At 47.1% G+C, this 20348-nt stretch overlaps 1 protein-coding gene across 1 annotated transcript in view; it reads left to right on the forward strand.

The window, feature by feature from the left end:
• Positions 1 to 20348, forward strand: part of TTC7A (tetratricopeptide repeat domain 7A) — a 472360-nt gene that overhangs the window by 86214 nt on the left and 365798 nt on the right. The window contains exon 6 of the mRNA XM_088450682.1: positions 3016 to 3094. Coding sequence (XP_088306808.1) covers positions 3016 to 3094 — 79 coding nt within the window. The remainder of the gene's footprint in view (positions 1 to 3015; positions 3095 to 20348) is intronic.

Consider the following 20348-nt stretch of genomic DNA (forward strand, 5'->3'; position numbering starts at 1 on the left):
TTATAAAGTGCCAGTATATATTCATTTTACAGAAAATTTTTAAAAGGTCACTTTAATTTCTGGCGCATTGGAGGTTACAATCTTAATTCTTTACCAAATTTTATTTTGGGGAACAAGACACTTAAATGAGATATAACGGGTGGAATATGTGTGGGTAGAGTGGCCTGAGGGATCCTTTTGTTATAGGTGACCATACTTGCTGACTTGTTCAAACAATTATTCGTGAAAAGCCCGTAGAGCGGATTCAGCTGGTCACTGAGGGGCCGGGGGCGGGATCTTTGTGTCATTAAGCACCATAATCCTGTCAATTGTGAACTTTGGTGAAAAACGACCGCGCAAATTTTGGGTGATAAAAAAAAATAATTGTTGAAAATGGTTTTAACGTATTGGGCTGATTTTTTGGGGGGCGGTATGGATGCGTCAAGTGTCTTAAACATCGCACGCGGTCACAGCAGGTGGTTTTTTAACGGATTTTAAAATTGCGTTTTTATGACAAGAAAATATACTTACACCCATTTTAACGTCCCCCATTTTTCTGAAAAAACAAAATAGCTTTCCATCATTTTCAACGATTTATTTATTTTTTTTACCCAAAATTTGCGCGGACGTTTTTCGGCAAAGTACGCAACTTACGATACATTTTTGGGGTAATTTATCATTAGGGTGGTGCCCAAAGAGTTCTGAAAGAAATCCCCACATTTTTAGCCAAAAATAGTGATTTTGCATTTTTTTACTCTTGCTTCTTTTCTTCAGTATTTTTTTTCTAAATTTTCGCCTGTTTTTGCCGTTTTTGCGTTTTTTTTTTTGTTCCGTCGAAAATGTTGCGTTTTTTTCTTCCCGCTAATCAAATACGGGCCTAAATCGCATTATATTGGACCTGCCCCATCCACACGCATCTGCAATTCCTGTCATTACACTCGCCATCCCGCCAATTCACTAGGAAGTGGGCGCGACGTGGGAGATCCACCCACCCTTCCAGGGGTCTGCGGGGACTACAATGCTGGAAAGTAGGTAAGTATGAAAATAGTAGACACTTTTTGCACCACCCATGCAAATTTGATGGGTTAAAGTGCATTTCTTTGCCCGCAAATGACCATGTAATAAACATAATAAAACATACAGTAGGGACACATGCAATAAATGCAATTATGTCACTGTCATTATTTTAAGACATAAAGTTGCAATTAATAGTAGGCTGGACTTCGAAGTGACCTTCTACCATGTGCGATTTCACCTGGACTAGGATCCTGCAAATTTAGGAGCAGAGTGTTGTACAGTGACAAAGTTAATTAATCATATTTCATTGCAGCCACATTTTGTAACTAATAGGCCTTGAATCCTGCTTCATTACAAAGGTGCAAAGGGGGGCACTTATTTATTGGCAAATTTTGTATCGTGGACCCAATCTACGTCAAGGCGAAAGTGGCTATGTGCATTACCATGCTTTGATCAAGGTCGGTGTGTTAGACCGAGACGCCGGCTTTCTGTTTTATGATGCTGCCTGAAAAAAAGATTATTAGGAGGGATCACTTTCAGGCCAGTCGCTATGTAGGCCGTCAGGTGACCACAGAGGTTCACAAAACACTAATGAAAAATGCCACCTGGAAGTTACCACGGTCTCTGTAGACTGGTGCTAATGAGAGGAGTAACCAGGCACCGTTGCTAAGTAACAGCTACATTATACTTACTGATAGTTTGTCTGAGCTCTGACTCCTCCCACCAGTGTCAGTGATGTCATTACCTGAGAGTCCCAGCACCTACTGAGTACGTTGGAGGGGATGCAGTCAGGAAGCCGACAGTCAAAATGCAGACCGCCGGCTTCCCAACTGTCTAATCCTGGCAGGGGTCTAATGATAGGCGTCGAAATCCCGACGCCTATCATTATCCCTATGCCGGGAGCCAGACGCCCGGCATACCGAACGAAGGTAAGCCAGGCAGCGGGCACAGATAGCCGCACGAGGTGTGGGAGGGTTAGGTTAGGGGCTCCCAGGGGGGACTTAGGGTTAGGCATCCCCCTGGAGGGTTAAGATTAGGCTAGGGTAAGGGGGGGTTAGGGTTAGACTAGGATATGGGGGAGTTAGGGTTAGGCACCCTCGGGGGAGGTTGGGGTTAAGCGCTTGGGGGTTAGGTTAGGGTTAGGCACCCCTAAGGGAGGGTTGGGGGGTGGGTGTAGGGTTAGTAATAGTAAAAATACTCACCTGTCGGGATCTTCTGTTGCCGGTCTTCTGGCGTCGGGATTTGAACCACTGAACATGCGTCCGATCCCTGTCGGGGACGTAACACCGATTCTCCATTATATAAACTTGTGTAAAGGTGCACGCAGTGGGAGCAGGAGCGCATGGCTCGAACGGCTCTCACTGCTAGGGAGACGGGATGGACCTAGCTCCAGAGAAGAGGAGGACCTGCCGTGCCGTTGGAAGTGGGGCTATAAACTTTGCTTATTTATTTCATCCCATATACATATATATGTGCACACACTCACACTTACACATATATGTAGATATATTCTTATGCTGTATATGTATTTTGTGTATATGAGACCAGTATATAGGGCCCGATTTACTACTGTATGCAACTGCAATTACTTATGCAATCAGCCGATTGTTTCGTAGAGCGCGTGCATGAACCAGCCGCTGTGATCTGCACTGCGATCACAGTGACTACGCAGATCCAATGTGGAGTGATTGACAGGAAGTGACGTTTGTGGGACGTGACGGGGGGAAGGGGGGGTGGTCTGCGAAACGCAAGCGTCCCAGTGTGTTCGGACTCCGTTGCAGGGGCGTGCGTAAATTATCCACTGAGATGCTCTACGCAGCCTGAGGCCTGATAGCGTGCCATGATGAGGTTAGCAATTTGTGAGTAAGATCAGAGCTTGTGTAAGTGTGCGTGAGACTGCGATGGTACTCCATTGTACCGATGTTTTTGCAGTCTTTCTAAACATTACAGATGTGTGCGATCCGTAGTGAATCAGGACCACAGCATTGATGGATTTTTTTTTCTTTTTAATCTTCACAGAAATCTTTTAAAAGGAATAAAAGAGCTCAGGAATGTATTAAGGGTTGTAGAGACAAAGCCAACACAGACATTCAAGATGGTAAGTTTACAAATGTGTTTTATATTTGCTACAAAATACCTTAAAGTACAGTACTAGTCGCTTTACAGATGTGCCTTCATACTTCTATCCTTTTTCCTCCATATGGCGCGAGGCGCCTTTCACAACTTAGATGCTCTGTCGCAGGTAGCCCATTCCAGTACTTTTACTTGAATTTTGTGTTTTGATTCGCTAATAGTGTCCTGTCCCTAATAGTGTCCTGTCCCTAATAGTGTCCTGTCGCTGATAGTGTCCTGTCACTGATAGTGTCCTGTCGCTAATAGTGTCCTGTCCCTAATAGTGTCCTGTCCCTAATAGTGTCCTGTCGCTGATAGTGTCCTGTCACTGATAGTGTCCTGTCGCTAATAGTGTCCTGTCCCTAATAGTGTCCTGTCCCTAATAGTGTCCTGTCGCTAATAGGGTCCTGTCACTAATAGTGTCCTGTCGCTGATAGTGTCCTGTCACTAATAGTGTCCTGTCGCTAATAGGGTCCTGTTGCTGATAATGTCCTGTCGCTAATAGTGTCCTGTCGCTGATAATGTCCTGTCGCTAATAGTGTCCTGTCGCTAATAGTGTCCTGTCGCTAATAGTGTCCTGTCGCTGATAGTGTCCTGTCCCTAATAGTATCTTGTCGCTAATAGTATTTAAGATTAGTCTTTTTTTGTCGCAGAGGAATTGGTATAAATATCATATTAAGTGCTGCACGTTACTCATATAGGACCTCTATCTTTTGCCTTTTTACCCAGATTGTATACTGTGTCCTAAATCTTTATTCACTATTAGGGCCAGATCTCAAACTTCAATAAGAGCCGTATTCAATTACAGCAGATCCGCGATACTTTTTCGCCTCCCAGACTTTTCGCCTACATCGCAACTTTTGCAGGCGGAAAAGTATCACGGCCGTCCCCACTTTACCCTGTATTCAATATGGAAGTAGGCGAAAACAGGACCTGGCGAAACTTGAACAGGCGGAAAGTACTGTCAGATTTGGGGAAATCCCTGACACCCCCCAAAAGATGCTCTGACATGGGGGTTCCCTAAGGTACCCCCCGATTAGGCTTGCTGAAGGTATTTGGTGTTTTTAAACGGGCTGAATAGCTGCTAAATAGCGTTTTTCTATACGTGATGCAGAATAGTATTCAGGAGTATTTTTTCCAGAAAATAACTTATCCCAGCAAATTTGGGGTACTTGAAAATGGGGGTCAGCATATTTTAAAGTTGCTAAAGTTAAGTTGAAAAAATCGTGAACAATCCACCTACCGCAAGCACCTGCAATGAAAAAAACACCTGGGGCATACTTGGGGACCCCCCCAGAGTCAAGTTTGCTAGTTTTTAACTTTGTCCCCCATAATTTTTTTTTTCGCCCCCAATGTACAAAGTGATTTTTTTGGGGTGTCCTTAAGTGTCTTTAAAAATTTTTTTGAAACAGATTACATTTGGGGGACTGTCTGAAGGCTGCATGGGGGTTCCCGCAACGTTGCACCCCAAAACCCCAATTCTGCACTTTTTTCCGCCTGCTATTCATAGACAAAACTTTTCCGCCTATTACATTGCATTGACTTTCCGCCTAGGCGGAAAGTCTTTCAAATTGAATATGGAGTAAAACCCAAACAGGAGAAAAAGACGTCATTGGCGAAAAGTTTTCGCCAAAAACATGCGAAAATGGCTTTTCGCTTCAAATTGAATACTGCCCTAAGTCTTGAAGCAGAGCCCGGAGCTATTCGATTGCAGCCTGCGATAAACCGTCAGGCTGCACTTATCGTGGATTTCTGTTCTCCTCCTCCTGAGGCTTGAACAGAAATCCGCGTTATGTACGTGTTTCTGATCTTATCAAGGATGTTGCAAACGCGTTAACCCATGGCTCCGTGTATTTCTCCCGAAATCTATGGGGTAATGCGCGTCAGCCGCGGATTTACCTTGAGAGGAAAGGGGCTTATAATTGAATAGTTCCGGGTGTAAAAGTCTGAGGTTACAACCCTTTTCTTTGCGCAATAAGGAAAATAAGCCTAATTGAATCAGGCCCTTAGTGTACCAAGTATTTAGCATTAGTTTTTTTTTGCAAAATTGAATTGGTAGAAAGTAGCAGATTTATACTCCTATTTTAGGAAAAAGTCAAGATTAGCGCGATTTGAGAATTGGTGTATATGGACAAATCTGTATATTCTTTTAGAGACTGTACAAACTTACTTAAAGGTCTAAGGGCTTGATTCAGCAGTGCACGCAAGCAGGGCCGGATTAACGGGGGGACGACAGGGGCGGTCTTCCCATACATAAGGGGCCCCCACACCCACTAGGGGTTAAAGAGGGCCAGAAGGGTTCCGCCTCCTCCTGCCCACTTAACTCCGGTCCAGCAGGGAGGCTCCATTTGCCTCCCCGCAGCGACAGCTAAGCTTAACGCTGAGCTCCGGCTTCCGTCTCTCGCAGTGTGCAGTACACTATAGGAGAGACGTCATGACGTCTCTCCCATAGTTCCGAAGAGCGGCCAGCCAGACGGACGTGGGATCGGGACTTAAGGTAAGTATTGTGATTTTTTTTTCGTGTAAGCGGCTTCACTACAGGGGGCACTACTACAGGGGGCATTACTACAGGGGGTATTACTACAGGTGTCATTACTATTGAGGGCACTAGTACAGGGGCCACTACTAAAGGGGGCATCACTGTTGGGGCACTACTACAGGGGGCTTTACTATTGGGGGCACTACTACAGGGGGCGCTACTACAGGGGGCATTACTACTGGGGGCATTACTACAGGGGCACTACTACAGGGGGCATTACTGCTGGCGCACTACTACAGGGGGCATTACTGCTGGGGCACTACTACAGGGGGCATTACTATTGGGGGCACTTCTACTGGGGGCATTATTGCAGGAAGCATTACTATTGGGAGCACTACTACAGGGGGCATTGCTACTGGGGACATTTCTAAAGGGGGCATTACTGCTGGGGCACTACTATAGGGGGCATTACTATTGGGGGCACTACTACTGGGTGCACTATTACAGGAAGCATTACTATTGGGGGCACTACTACAGGGGGCATTACTACTGGGGACATTTCTACAGGGGCACTACTACAGGCGGCATTACTGCTGGGTGCATTTCTACAGGGGGCATCACTATTGGGGCATTACTATTGGGGGCACTACCACAGAGGGCATTACTACTGGGGGAACTACTGCTGGGGGCGACTACTAGGGACACTACTAATGGGGGCATTGCATAGGGGGCACTGCATAAGGGGCACCACTCCTTGGGGCACTGAATAAAGGGCACCACTACTGTGGGCTCTGCATGAGGGGCACTACCACTGTGGGCACTGCTACTACTAGGTGCACTGCATAAGGGGCACCACTACTGGGGGGCACTGCATTAGGGGCACCACTACTGGGGGCACTGCATAAGAGGCAACACTGCTGTGGGCATTATATAAGAGGCACTACTGTGGGCATTGTGTAAAAGGGGCCCTGCTGTGTGTTACTACTATGTGGTGTAATGTGAATCAGGGGCAGTATGTCCGGTATAATGTGGATAACATTGCGCAACTGGTGAGTAATGTGGGTGCCTATGTGTTTTTTTTCCTGTGGGTGTATATTGTGTGTTTTTTTTCATGTGTGTGTGTGTGTGTCTGTGTTTTTTTTTCATGTGGAGCCCACGGGCCCCATTCACAATGAGACATACAGTGCATCCGGAAAGTATTCACTACACTTCACTTTTTCCACATTTTGTTATGTTACAGCCTTATTCCAAAATGGAATAAATTAATTTTTGTCCTCAAAATTGTAGGTTAAGTGTGCCGTTGGCTTGTTTATTAAATCGTGGGTTGATCAGAGATGAGTGTATGCAGAGATCGGTTCGACTTCAGAAGGGTCGCCTGCACCAAGGATAGCGCTGGTGCAAATGCGCACTGATACAGTTGTTCACAAGTGGGGGGATGGGCGCTGTGCGTTCGCATAAATGCGGCCAACTCTGAATACATGCAGAGATAATCATTGATTTCTAATTGCATCTGTTTTATGGTGCTGATTCAGAGGTGGACGCAGTGTGGATCGTTGTTGCAACTTCGGACGCAGCGGATCCGAGTGCATATGCTAATGCTGCAGGTGGCGTATTTTGTAAGGTGCCCACTGCTGGCCGCTGGCTTCGTCTGAAGACGCTGCATTGGATTCATTGCGTGAACATGGGGCGGTCATCGGATATCTGAGCAAACTTTAGGTTACTCGGGATGTCCGGCACAACTACACTGCCGGGGCCAGTGAAACTGCATCCAATGACTCAGCCACTGACTTCGGCGCGCCCAGAAAACAGGGCCGACACGCTCCCTGTTTTCTGCAACGGTCCACCACCCCGCCCCCAAACGGCTGGAGACTGTCACTCACCCGACGTCTCCAGCCACACTGCGTCCGGTATCGCAGGACCAGATCTGCACTACGCATGCGCTGATCAGAAAATAATATCTTTCTTTGCTTCCATGTTCACCCTCTTTGGATGTATTGCCAAATTCTTATTATTATCCTTTATGAAGCATCATCTTGCTATGCAGCACTGTACATTTACAGGATCATGATACAATCACATAACATGAACTTGAAAGTAATGATGGTCCCGTCCAAAAGGGCTTACAATCTAAATTCCCACATTCGTCCAAAAATATATATATTTGCCTCCCGAATTGTCAGAGATACTCATCCGGGGATATTTATTATACTAGTGCATGGAAAGTAGGTGCCTTGCCTATAGCAGCCAATCCGGTCCTACCTTTCATTTATACTGGAGAAATGAGTCAGAATGGTTTGTAGCGATTGGTGGGGTCAGAGCCACTTTCCGTAGCTGCTCCCCAGCATTTTATGCCTTGATATCTGTTGTTGCTTTGTGCTGTTTGTACTGTAGTTGTTTATATTAATTTTATAGCAACTTGAATTTGAAACTTGACAGGAATTTACGAAAAAATCATAAAATAAATATCGTCCCCCTCTCATAAGTTGGTGACCATTTACCTTATCTGTGACACTCCTCCCCCAATACAAGTAATGTCTATTAATTAGAATCATGTTGCATTGTTCACTTATTTTATTATTAATAATATACTTAAAAGTAGGGATGTGCAGGCTCGGATAGGTTCGAGTTTGCACGTGGAGTTCGGATTTTTCCCTCCAAAAAAACGGAACTCAGAACGAGGCAAAACGTCATCTTACATGGACGAACATCATCATTCCTGGACAAAAGACCAGGAATGATGATGTTCGTCCATGTAAGATGACGTTTTGCCTCGTTCTGAGTTCCGTTTTTTTGGAGGGAAAAATCCGAACTCCACGTGCAAACTCGAACCTATCCGAGCCTGCACATCCCTACTTAAAAGTAGGTTACAGGAAAAATATGATAAGCAAATTGAGGACTAATTTTTTAAATAATAATATGAACATGTCTTATTGGATTAATAACAGCTATTAGTTCACGGTTACTATGAGGATCGATGACGTTCCATTTTATCAGTCCCAGGCTATGGGGTCAATTCATTTAGATCGAACGTTCCAGCGTAATTTATGGGCGAAAATTCTGTAAATACTTTAGGCACACATTGTGCATTTTCCTGCTTTCCCCTATGGGGCGGCAAAGTAAAATTAACTATGTACGGGCATTGTGGGGTGAAGTTATCGGTGGTTAAATACAGTCACATGACTGTCATCACCCGTACATTGCTTGTAATTGAATCAACGCCTGTGTGTTACACCTCTGCTGTAGTAGAGGAGACTTAGGTTTGCTGAACTTTGCAATTAGCGCTGAGCGTGGTCATCGGTCTGTTCTGCTGAATCCCCTCCAATGTAAACAACCCAGATTATATAGTCGCTGTGTTCCAGCCATTTATCATGTGACGTATCTTTTGCGTCCTACACTTGCTGGATATGTCCAAGGCAAATTGGATTAAGTTGGTGAGTTAAATGATGCGATAAACATGGAAGTGACATCGCTAATGATTTTAAATTGGATATAAGCCATTCACATTGTAGCATTAACATTTAATCCTGTATATACTGTATATACTGTATGCTTTCATGAGCCACCTGACCTGTGTGTATGTAAACGTATCACAAACTTTCCTACTCCCCTGGAATGTCCAGGAGACTCCCGAATCTCGGGAGACTCTCCCGGGTACCCAGAAAGTGGGCAAGTCTCTCGGACGCACTCCTGCGGCTGCTTGCTGCTGCCCATGGGAGCACTGGATCTCATCATCATTGGTCCACTGCCCGCACATTTCCGTTGGTTTAGGATCTGCGCATGTGTAGAACGGGTACTGCGATCTCGCTCGCCTACCCCTCAAGCCGCACCATGATTGACATGCTGCGGTGTTTGGTGGCAAAGCGGGGGCGTGGCTGGCCACCGTTCCCGGAAACAGGGCATAGCGTCACTGTTTTCCGGGATGGAGGAGGCCTGGGTCTGCATCGGTGGACGCAGATTTCCTGGCCTCGCAGCTGGCAGGACCAGGCCAGGCTGCTGTAAGCTTCAGCTACCGTAGCCTGGCCAAAGGGGCGACCATCGGTTGCGATGGTTGAGATAGTGATCCGAGGCTGCGACCTGGGATCGCAGATGCAGCGAGGAGGTGTCTGTTTGCTGCATTTGCATTTGAGATGGACGAAATTCTCAGACACCTCCTGCTGCATTTGCATTATAGCAAGGACGGAATTGCACAGCTGATTGTGTACGGATTTGCAATTCCGTCCTCTGCTGAATCAGTCCCAGAGTCTTGTCCACAGGTATAATCAGAACTGTGTAGCGATGTCCCATGTGCTGGTAGCAAGAGGCAGAGGAAGTCATCAAGCAGGAAGAACAACCAGTAGCAGATCAGATCTTTAGTAATCAGACATCCAGGTGCAAGTCTAACATTAAAATATTTCCTTTTAATTCAGAGTAATGGTGTATATTACCTTTCATGAAGCTGCATATATAGAGATTTGTATAGAATTGACATTTGTGTGGAATTGGAATTAACTCAGCTTACTCAGGCTGGCCGGCTTGTGAGGCCAGGAAACTGTGGCCCTGATTCAGAGCCGGACGCTCTGACAGAGCGCTCGCTCTGAATCAGGGCCGTCCCTGCTCCTTTTTGGAGCGGCCTCCTGGCCGCTCGCATAGCTGTGGGTGACGACCCACAGCTATAGCGATCGGCCAAAATGATGGTCGCGATGGTCAAGACCATCGCGACCATCGGGCTTGCGACGAGACCCTGCAGTAGGGTCTCGTTGCCGCAAACCCTGGAGTTTTTTTTTTTCTTTATCAGAGCCAAAAGCACTCCCACTGACATCACTAGTGATGTCAGTGGGGCCGGTCCCAGACGGTAGGCGTTCCCATGGGAACGCCTACGTCTGGGCAGCCACGCCCCCGGCACGCCCACCAAAGGGGGCGTGCTGTCAATCACCATTGACAGCACGCCCCCTTTTGGTGCGAGACCCATAACGATGGCTTGGCTGGCGTTATTCGGGTCTCGCGCATGCGCACTTGGGCAACATCGACCCACTTGCGAATGCTCAGCGCTCGCGAGCGGGTCTGAATCAGGCCCTGTGTCCGCAGCCCCCACACAGCCCCTCAAATGCCTCTGCCGGTCATTCAGGCAGAGGCATAGAAGGGGCCGCGTGCGATTACGCAGGACCCGTTCTGCACACTCGCAGAATGGTTCCTGCACAGACAGAGATTCCCGATAATCGGGAATCTGCTGAATCAGGCCCAGACTCGCAGGACTGATCGAGCGGTACTGACTCTGGAATGTATTGGCCATCTTCCGTGTGATGGGCATGTTATGGGAGTGTCGCGGGCGTCTCGCAAGGAGTGGTCACAAACTCAGATGCTTAGTCTCGTACATGGGAGGCCATACTCTGACGGAGATTCTGCACCTGGCATGGGGCAGGCGCAAGTCCCGATGGTGCTTCCGATGGCTACGACTGCAGCCGCACAGAGTAGGCGTCCCAGCCCTTGCACACTCAGAAGCAGGATTGTACACCATGGGAAGAGCTGATACTGGCATAAGCATAAAGTCACAGACACGACTGCAGAAAAAGACTCTAAAGTGGTCACAGCAGCCCGCGTCTGAGAATCACCCCCATTGTGTATTAGCTGGATAGTAGGTTTTAGCAATATAATTGGCATCTGCAATTAGCAATCTGTATAATGTAATGTCTTTAATCTTTGAGTGACAGTCTGAGCGCCGGAATCCCCGCAGTCGGGATATTGACCGCATTGGAAGTAGAATGTGTCCTATAACAGCTCTGCCTCATGATAGAAATGCATGGCTATGAAGCACAGATAGATAAAACAATGTATGTAGTAAAAGTTGCAGGAGGGTACATTAACAAATACATACATTGAGATAATATGAAGGAGGACTATTCTTTTCATGATACATATAATCCTTAGTTATCAGACTGAATGGTAACCTGAATGATGTAAGGGATAGTGTGTAGGAACTTAGCAGACATATCACATGACTGTCTCGGTTTTCTGTTGCAGTTTTTTTAGACCCAGTGTTGCTAATCTGGCCTGGTGATGCCTGTTACACCCACTGTCAGAGGGCCTAATTCAGATATGCACGTTATGGCACAGCCACAGGGAGCAGCTGTGTAATACTGTACAGCTAATATGCTAATGCCTGTAGGAGGCGTATGAGGGGAAAAGACGCAGCTGTCGGTCGCAATGTTTGTAGCATCGGCCATCTTAGTAACTCGAAGCCTTCTCAGACTGACCGCATAAGAGATCAGGAAGTCTGCGTCCTCCCACACAGACCCTGACCTTATCAATTCCGGATAAACGGAGACGACTTGCCCCTCCTGGGAACGCAAGCCTGCGCCACCCCCTTCTTGCCCCCAAACGGCCGCAGCATGTCAATCAAGCTTGGGGGCACCGCGTGCCATTACACAGGACGGGTCTTGTGCAGGGTGCCACCATTGGAAATGTGCGTAAACCTGCGGGGTTATGTACATTTCTGAATTGGGCCCAAAGTCCCCGCTGTCATCTATTAGCATGCACTTGGTGCTGGTGCCTGGACTTTACATTCACTAAGCATGTGCTGTCCCCGCCGCATGTGCTGTCCCCCCTGCATGTGCTGTCCCCCCTGCATGTGCTGTCCCCCCTGCATGTGCTGTCCCCCCTGCATGTGTTGTCCCCCCTGCATGTGCTGTCCCCCCTGCATGTGTTGTCCCCCCTGCATGTGCTGTCCCCCCTGCATGTGTTGTCCCCCCTGCATGTGCTGTCCCCCCTGCATGTGCTGTCCCCCCTGCATGTGCTGTCCCCCTTGCATGTGCTGTCCCCCTTGCATGTGCTGTCCCCCCTGCATGTGCTGTCCCCCCTGCATGTGCTGTCCCCCCTGCATGTGCTGTCCCCACCGCATGTGCTGTTCCCCCTGCATGTGCTGTTCCCCCTGCATGTGCTGTCCCCCCTGCATGTGCTGTCCCCCCTGCATGTGTTGTCCCCCCTGCATTGGATTGTGGCTTGGATTGCTTGTTATACCCCTGCTGAGTCCTCCATGCTATGCAGCCAGGGGTGTAACTATAACTTTGTGTGCCCCATAGCAAATTCTTGAAAGGGCCTGAAAGAGGCAGTGCCAGGGAGAGAGAGAAAGAGAGAAGGAGGGAGACAGTGTCAGAGAGAGAGAGAGAGAGAGAAGGAGAGAGACAGTGTCAGAGAGAGACAGTGGAGCTCATTCAGACCCGCTCGCAAGATGCGGCCGCTCGCTCCCAGCATATGGAAATCCAGCTAAATGACGTGAAGGCAGCCGCTCGCACGGCAAGGCATAAGTACGCCCTCTATGTCTGGGCGAGCGATCACTTTGTGTTTATAGACGCCCACCAGCCTGTGTTTAGCCGCCCACTAGTGTACGCCATCTCCAGGAAGTATATACAACCATCGATACATCGGGTTGCATCGAATCTGAAAGCAGCGCTTGCGGTTGACTGTACCCTACCACAAGCACTGCGAGCACTTTAGTGTAAAAATCAACCAGGTGACGTGTACTATGACGCTGCCTGTTAATTATGCACGCCTCAAAAACGGCGTGAAAACACTCTGGCACGCCTGTGTCCGCTACTCCACTCTTTTCTACTGCCCTGCCCCTGTTACCACCCACAAATGGTCTCTCCTGTCACTCATTCCACTGGGCTGTCCTGGCAGGGTGAGCGAGCACATTCCAATCGCTCGTACTAATTTGCGCACGCGCACTGCGAACTACACGCATGCGCACATGAGTGAACATCGTCTGCAACGAGCGCCCGCTTGCTAGCGAGCGGGGCTGAATGAGCTCCAGTGTCTGGGGGATAAAGCGAGAGAGAGGAGCAAGAGAGAGTGTGTTAGGGAGAGAGAGGGGGAAGAGCCAAATCATATGGCCTGGGCCCGGGGTGGGGGGATGATCTCACCGTCAGCGGGACTGTTGCGGCTTCCACTGCTCACTGACTCCGACTTCCTGGTCCGTCCGTTAGCCACTGCTGTAGTGAGGTATGTGGGCAGTGGGGTATGCTTCCAGACTCCTGGCTCATTGTGAGCCTACAGAAAGACGCGCGGGAGGATGATGTCATAATGTCCTTCTGTAGGCTCCGTGCACACAATGAATGTGGCTCTACAGTCCTGGACTTCCGGTAACACCCCTCACTTACCCCATTTACTACCAGTAAACTGCCAGGCCCGGAGCCCGGTGCATGGGTGAACTAGTAATAAAAAATAAAAAATTTAAAAAACACAGTGGGATTGCTTGCTGGGTCCCGGGCCCTCCAGGCGGCAGGCCCTATAGCAGCTGCATCCCCTGCACCCTCTATAGCTACGCCACTGTTTGCAGCTATGTTGATGCGACCATTTTAAGTGAATATTTCTCATGCATATACTACACAGCACAGTGCCAACATTATTATCCCTTAAATATCCCTTACATAAGCAGAGACATATACAAAAATATATTATTTACATGAAAAATTACATTCATTATGCAGAAGGGAATATTAAAGTAGAAGTCCAAATTAAATGTAGTTGCCTTCTCTGGGAAACTTGGGCACTCCCAGAAGAGCAGACTATTCCCCCACAAGGGAGCATACCCATCTACAAGGTGGACGGAGACATGTCCTGATTATGGGGCTCAATTATCAACACATTTTATCATAAGCAACGAGTTTTAAAAAATGCTAATGGTGCTCCAGCCAATCAGTTCCTAACTGTAGTCTGTTTTTAAATGACAGTTGGGATCTGATTGGCTGGAGCACTATTCATCATATCCAACAAGTTTTAAAACTCACAAGGGGGAAGGGTACTTCCAGCGCAAAACAGTATGGATAAGAATAACACATCAACTTAAGGGGTGCAGTCAGGAAGCCAAAGGTCGTAATGCCGACCGCCGGCTTCCCGACTGTCTAATCCCGGCAGTGGTCTAATGACAGGCGTCGAGATCCCAACGCCTGTCATTTTACCTACGCCAGGAGCCCGACGCCCGGCAGCTGCACGGAGGGGGGGGGAGGGTTACGTTAGGGGCTCCCGGGGTGGACTTAGGGTTAGGCACCCCCCCGGAAGGGTTAGGGATAGGCTAGGGGAAGGGGGCGGTTAGGGTCAGGTACCCCTGGGACAAGGTTAAGGTAAGGCACCCCCCCGAGTTCAAGTAGTAATCAATAAAAACCTAATACCGGTATACTACATAAAAAAAACAAAAACATTTATTGACACAGACAACAGGAATAAACGAGAAGTGCAGGAAATGCTTGGGGCAAAGTTTTAAAACTTGTTGTGTATGATAAAACTCGTTGATAAATGGACCTCTAATTTAGCAAGCCACGCCGATCTACGTAATTTTTGTCATTGGACACATTTCCCCGCCTACTTCGTGGCATGAATGGTGTCACCAAGAAATCCCATCTCTTCTTTCCAAACCTTCCCTTCCTACCTACCGGATGACAGCTAGGAAAAGTGTCCAATGTCAGACTAATCTGTTATTTGGGAGACATTATCCCTGACATAATGGCTGATTCCTTATATGTGGCTGTCAAGACAATTTTGAACTACAGGCCTGAGACTTTCCTTGAAAAAGACGGGTTCTCCATTGAAATGCTTTGGTGTTGTGGCTATAGGTTGTCAACTCCTGGCAGATCCATCCCGTAAAGTGACTGCTAAATGTTTTCCCTGGGCTCATCGTCATCAGCGACATCTGTGCACTGTGTGTAACATCATTCAGTATCTTAATCAGTGCTGTCTCTGTGGAGTGTTTGGAATGAAAGCCTGTTGAAGTGGGTCCAATAAAGCTGGCCATACACGCTACAATTATCGTGGCAATCCGCCCGATATCCGCGGATCGCCAGGAAAATTGTAGCGTGTGTGCGGGCGACCGAGGGTTAAATAGTGCTCGGTTGGGCATGCCGGATTGTCCAGCATGCCCGTCCGATGCGATATTTATGGGGTAAATTGTCGGCCGCATCGGGCAGTGTATGCCCAGCTGCGGGCGACAGACAGATATTTCCTGTGTTCCTTCCCATGGAAGGAACAGGGAAATGTCTCCTCCCCCGGGGGTGGAGCGCAGATGTCGGGCTAATACACTGTGAGTAATCTCACAATGTATGCCGCGGACATCTGCGGCTGGCAGGCTGCCAGATAAAATGTCTGTCGGTCTGACAGGCATTTTATCTGGCCGTGTATGCCCAGCTTTAGTTGTGCGAGTCAGTCAAGTGTGTGAGGCGGGTTTAGGCATGCAGCTTCTAGGGAGATGGGACGGTAATTTGAGAGAGTGTTAGGGTCAGGATTCTGTTTATTCAGATTAGGGGGGTCAATTTACTAAAATTAGCGTTTTTAGAAGTGGAGATGTTGCCCATAGCAACCAATCAGATTCTAGCTATTATCTTCTAGAAGGTGCTAGTTAAATGTTAAGTAGAAGCTGATTGGTTGCTATGGGCAACATCTCCATTTTCTAAAAAACTCTCATCTTTGTAAATGTACCCCTAGGAGTAATCACTGCATGCTTGTATAATGATGGAAATGTACCCGTAGTAAGAGAGAGATTACAGAATTTAGTTACATTTAGGATGAGCACATTAGACAGAGCTCTAATGATTTGTGAGGGTATAGGATCAAGAGGAGAGGTAGTAGGGGAGGAAGATGAGAAGAGTGTAGATACTTCATCTTCATTTGTGGGATCAAATGAAGAGAATGTGCCAGAGGGTTCATGTAGGGAACTGAGCAGGTCCCTGGCAGAGGGAGAGCGCACCATTTCATTTCTGATCTTATCAATCTTGTCCTTGAATTAGGAAGCAAGATCTTGTGCACTGATAGTAGCTGGTGGGTTGGGAGCGGGAGGAGTAAGTAGTGTTTTAAATGTATTCAAAAGTTACTTGGGGTTAGAAGCGTGGGCAGAGATAAAAGACTGGAAATATGTTTGGCAGTGTCCGGAACTTTCAGTTTAAGTGCTAGATAGTCTTTTATATGTCAGGAAGTTTTTGTAGGTGTCTTTTAACTTTAGAATGTCATCTAAGTGTATGCGGAGTGTGATGGGTAGCTCCCCTCCCGTAGCCTTACCCTAGCCCTCCGCTGCCGCAGCCTAACCCTCCGGTCCCTAGCAGGTTATCGGCATTTCACATGTAGACTTTGTGAATCTGTCGACATTCTGTAAATGTTCACATATGTTGAATTTTATGATTTACTACAGTATGATATCATTGAGCTTCTATTGCGTCTGCATGCAATTTGTAGTATATGCCAACTGTGGTTGTGGTATGAAAAGTCGATATTCAGAAATGTCAACTCCAGAATGTCGACAGGTTCTAAAGGAATTTAACATGTTGACAATAGAATGTTGTCATACAGGTTTTAGCCTATAACCTTAACCGTAAAAATAACACAACTATGAACTGGTGACATTCTGATGGCAATATGTTAAATGGCAGCATTATGAACATGTCGACATTATGTCCATGTACACATTCTGACTGTCGACATTCAGACCGGATCGCTCCTACTGTCTATCTGTGAGTGCTGTATAATGACTGCTGCTTTCGGCCGCCTATAATATGTGAGGTCTTTTTTCTGTACTAACTTTAAAGTGGCCTCGAGCAGAAATGATACATTTCATGACACATGAAGCTTAATGCGCTCATTATCTTCTGTCCCGCTGTAATCCGGAGAGGTTAATGCTGTAACGATGGGAGAACATTTTCTTTGTCAAGACAGAATCCGTCCTCTGGAGAGCGGTACGGGAAAGTGAAAACGGCTTTATCTACTTCTCAGCGATGAATTCAGCGCGCACATAAAAGCTTTTCCATTTATCAAGGCAGAGTTTGTTTCTCATACAGAGTTGCAGAAATCAAGGCCACAGTTTGTTGTTTATTGTTGGGATTCAGGGATTTGCAGGAGACTGAGAACCCGAGGGGTGCAGCTGCCTAAATAATTCCATGTTGAGATGATAAAATGTTACTGGCTAATAGCAGAGCACCGAAGGCTACTTTACTGCATTTATGTTGGCATGTCATGAAGCCATAGAATAGCTTGCTGGCTAGTCCCGGATTTCTGTCATTTGTCAGCGTGAAAGCACAAAGGTACAACAGCTCGGAGGAATTAGGCATCGGACGCCGCTGCCCATTATCTGTGTATGAGAAGGAGACATGGGCCTTTGTTATTTGACCAGTGCTTATTGCTGTCTCTCATGTAGGCATTGTGAGTTCCAGCTTTATTACATCACTTGAAAACCATTTAAAGGGCAGAAAGGTGTAATAAATAAAATAAACCCTGTTGGGTAAGTTTTTTTCCTTTTTAAATGTTATTGTACTGCAGATAGCTGCAGGACCTGCTTTAATATTTTGTCATTCATGAAATAAGTTCAGGCCTAGGAAGTGATGTACTAACAAGGTAAAAAAATATTATTACCTTTTCTTTATGTGGCGGCTCAAGGTCTCCAGAGCGCCTTACAGAGTTAAAAAGCATAATGATACATTAATTCATAGGGTAACGACACAATGATACAATTCATAGGGTAACAACACAACAACACAATTCATAGGGTAACAATACAATTTATAGGATAAGAACAACCATAAAATTGATAGGATAACAACACAACGATACAATTCATAGGGTAACAATACAACAATACAATTCATGGGATAAGAACAACCATAAAATTTGTAGGATAACAACACAACGATACAATTCATAGGGTAACAACACAACAATACAATTCATAGGGTAACAACACAAGAATACAATTCATAAGATAAAAACACAACCATAAAATTCATAGAATAATAACACCGCAATACAATTCATAGGGTAACAACACAACAATACAATTCATAGGATAACAACACAACGATACAATTCATAGGGCAACAACACAACAATACAATTAGGCACTTACTGGGGGGGGTTAGGGTGCAGGGTAGGGAGAGTTCGTATTAGGGTACAGGAAAGGAGGTTTAGGGGCTAAATAGGACAGGGGATTTCAACCTTCGGGATGCCGCTGTCAGTGTACTGACAGCCGGCATCCCATCCATCGGTATTTCATACCAATTCCATACAATTCATAGGATAACAATACAACCAAAGGGAAGGAGGTGTATGGAGGAAGTGAAGGATAGGGTAGAGCTACTGTACTGACTAAAGCTAAAAATAATTATACAGTAAGTCACGTGCAGCAACCACTTGCAATCAGTTTTCACTTTCCAATAAACATCTTGGAACTTCGGGTGGTATTCAATGCTCTCCAGCAGGCAAAACAAAACCCGTGCAGGTACAATCGGCCCACGCCACCACGGTGGCTTACATAAATCGCCAAGGAGGAACCCAAAGTCAGGTGGCACTGACAGAGGTGTCCCGCATTCTGACTTGGGCGGAGGGCAATCTCCCTGCCATCTCGGCGGTGTTCATACCAGGAGTCCTCAACTGGGAAGCAGACTTTCTCAGCCGTCAAGACATGCATCCAGGAGAATGGTCTCTTCACCAGGAGCTGTTTCACCTCCTGGTGGACAAGTGGGGTCTTCCAGAGATAGACCTCATGGCCTCCCGACACAACAACAAGCTGCCTGTGTACGGGTCAAGAACAAGAGACACGGAGGCTCTTTCTGGTAGACGCTCTGTCGGTCCGGTGGACCTTCCAGTTTGCGTACCTCTTCCCTCCGTTCTTCATTCTTCCTCGAGTGGTTGCAAAATTCAAGCAAGAAGGCGGCACGCTCCTGTTTATAGCTCCAGCGTGGCCCAGACGTCACTGGTACTCAGATCTTCGGAGTCTCTCCATAGACACTCCGATGCTGTTGCCTCAACGTCCGGACCTGTTGTCTCAAGGTCCTTGCCATTACCTGGACCTGAGTCATCTGTCTTTGACGGCATGGCTGTTGAGACAGCCCTCTTAAGGTCCAGGGGTTTTTCCAGCTCTGTAGTTAACACCATGCTCAGAGCTCGGAAGCATGCGTCTGCAAGAATTTACCACCGAGTGTGGCATACTTTCTTTGAATGCTGTCGTCCTAGAGGCTATGATCCTCAGGTGTTCAGGATATCCAGGGTTTTGGCTTTCCTACAGGCGGGCTTAGAACAAGGTCTTCGTCTTGCTTCCCTGAAGGTGCAAGTTCCTGCCCTGTAAGTGTGGTTTCAATGTAGGATTGCTACTCTTCCTGATGTCCGCACCTTTCTGCAAGGTGTACTTCATATTCAGCCTCCCTTTGTTCCACCAGGGACTCCTTGGGATTTGGCTGTGGTCCTGAGGGCTCTCCAAGGACCACCATTTGAACCACTGGGCTCAGTGGATTTAAAATGGCTTACACCAAGACTATGTTTCTTCTGGCCATTGCTTCGGCCAGAAGGGTCTCAGAATTGGGGGCTCTCTCATGTCGACCTCCCTTTCTAATTTTTCATAGGGACAGGGCGGTGCTTCGCACTCACCCTGGTTTCCTACTTAAGGTGGTATCTAGTTTCCACATTAGCGAGGAAATCATTGTGCCGGCCTTTAATTCTCTAGACCTCTCGGCTGGTGAGGCCTCCTTGGATGTGGTACGTGCTCTAAGGATTTATGTTGACCGTGCCAATTCATTTAGGAAGTCGGACTCCTTGTTTGTCCTCTATGACTTCCATAAGAAGGGTTGGCCTGCCACTATGCAAACTTTGGCAGGATGGATTTGCATGGCGATTTCTGAGGCTTACATTCATGAAGGCCTTCCTGTTCCATCCTCTGTTAAAGCTCATTCCACTAGGTCCGTGGGTCCTTCGTGGGCAGCTCGCCGTGGTGCCTCTGCTGTTCAGCTTTGCAAAGCAGCCATGTGGTCTTCTGTCCATA

Source organism: Taudactylus pleione, unplaced genomic scaffold (assembly GCF_031769625.1).
Source record: "Taudactylus pleione unplaced genomic scaffold, aTauple2 ptg000522l, whole genome shotgun sequence".
Lineage (NCBI taxonomy): Eukaryota > Metazoa > Chordata > Amphibia > Anura > Myobatrachidae > Taudactylus > Taudactylus pleione.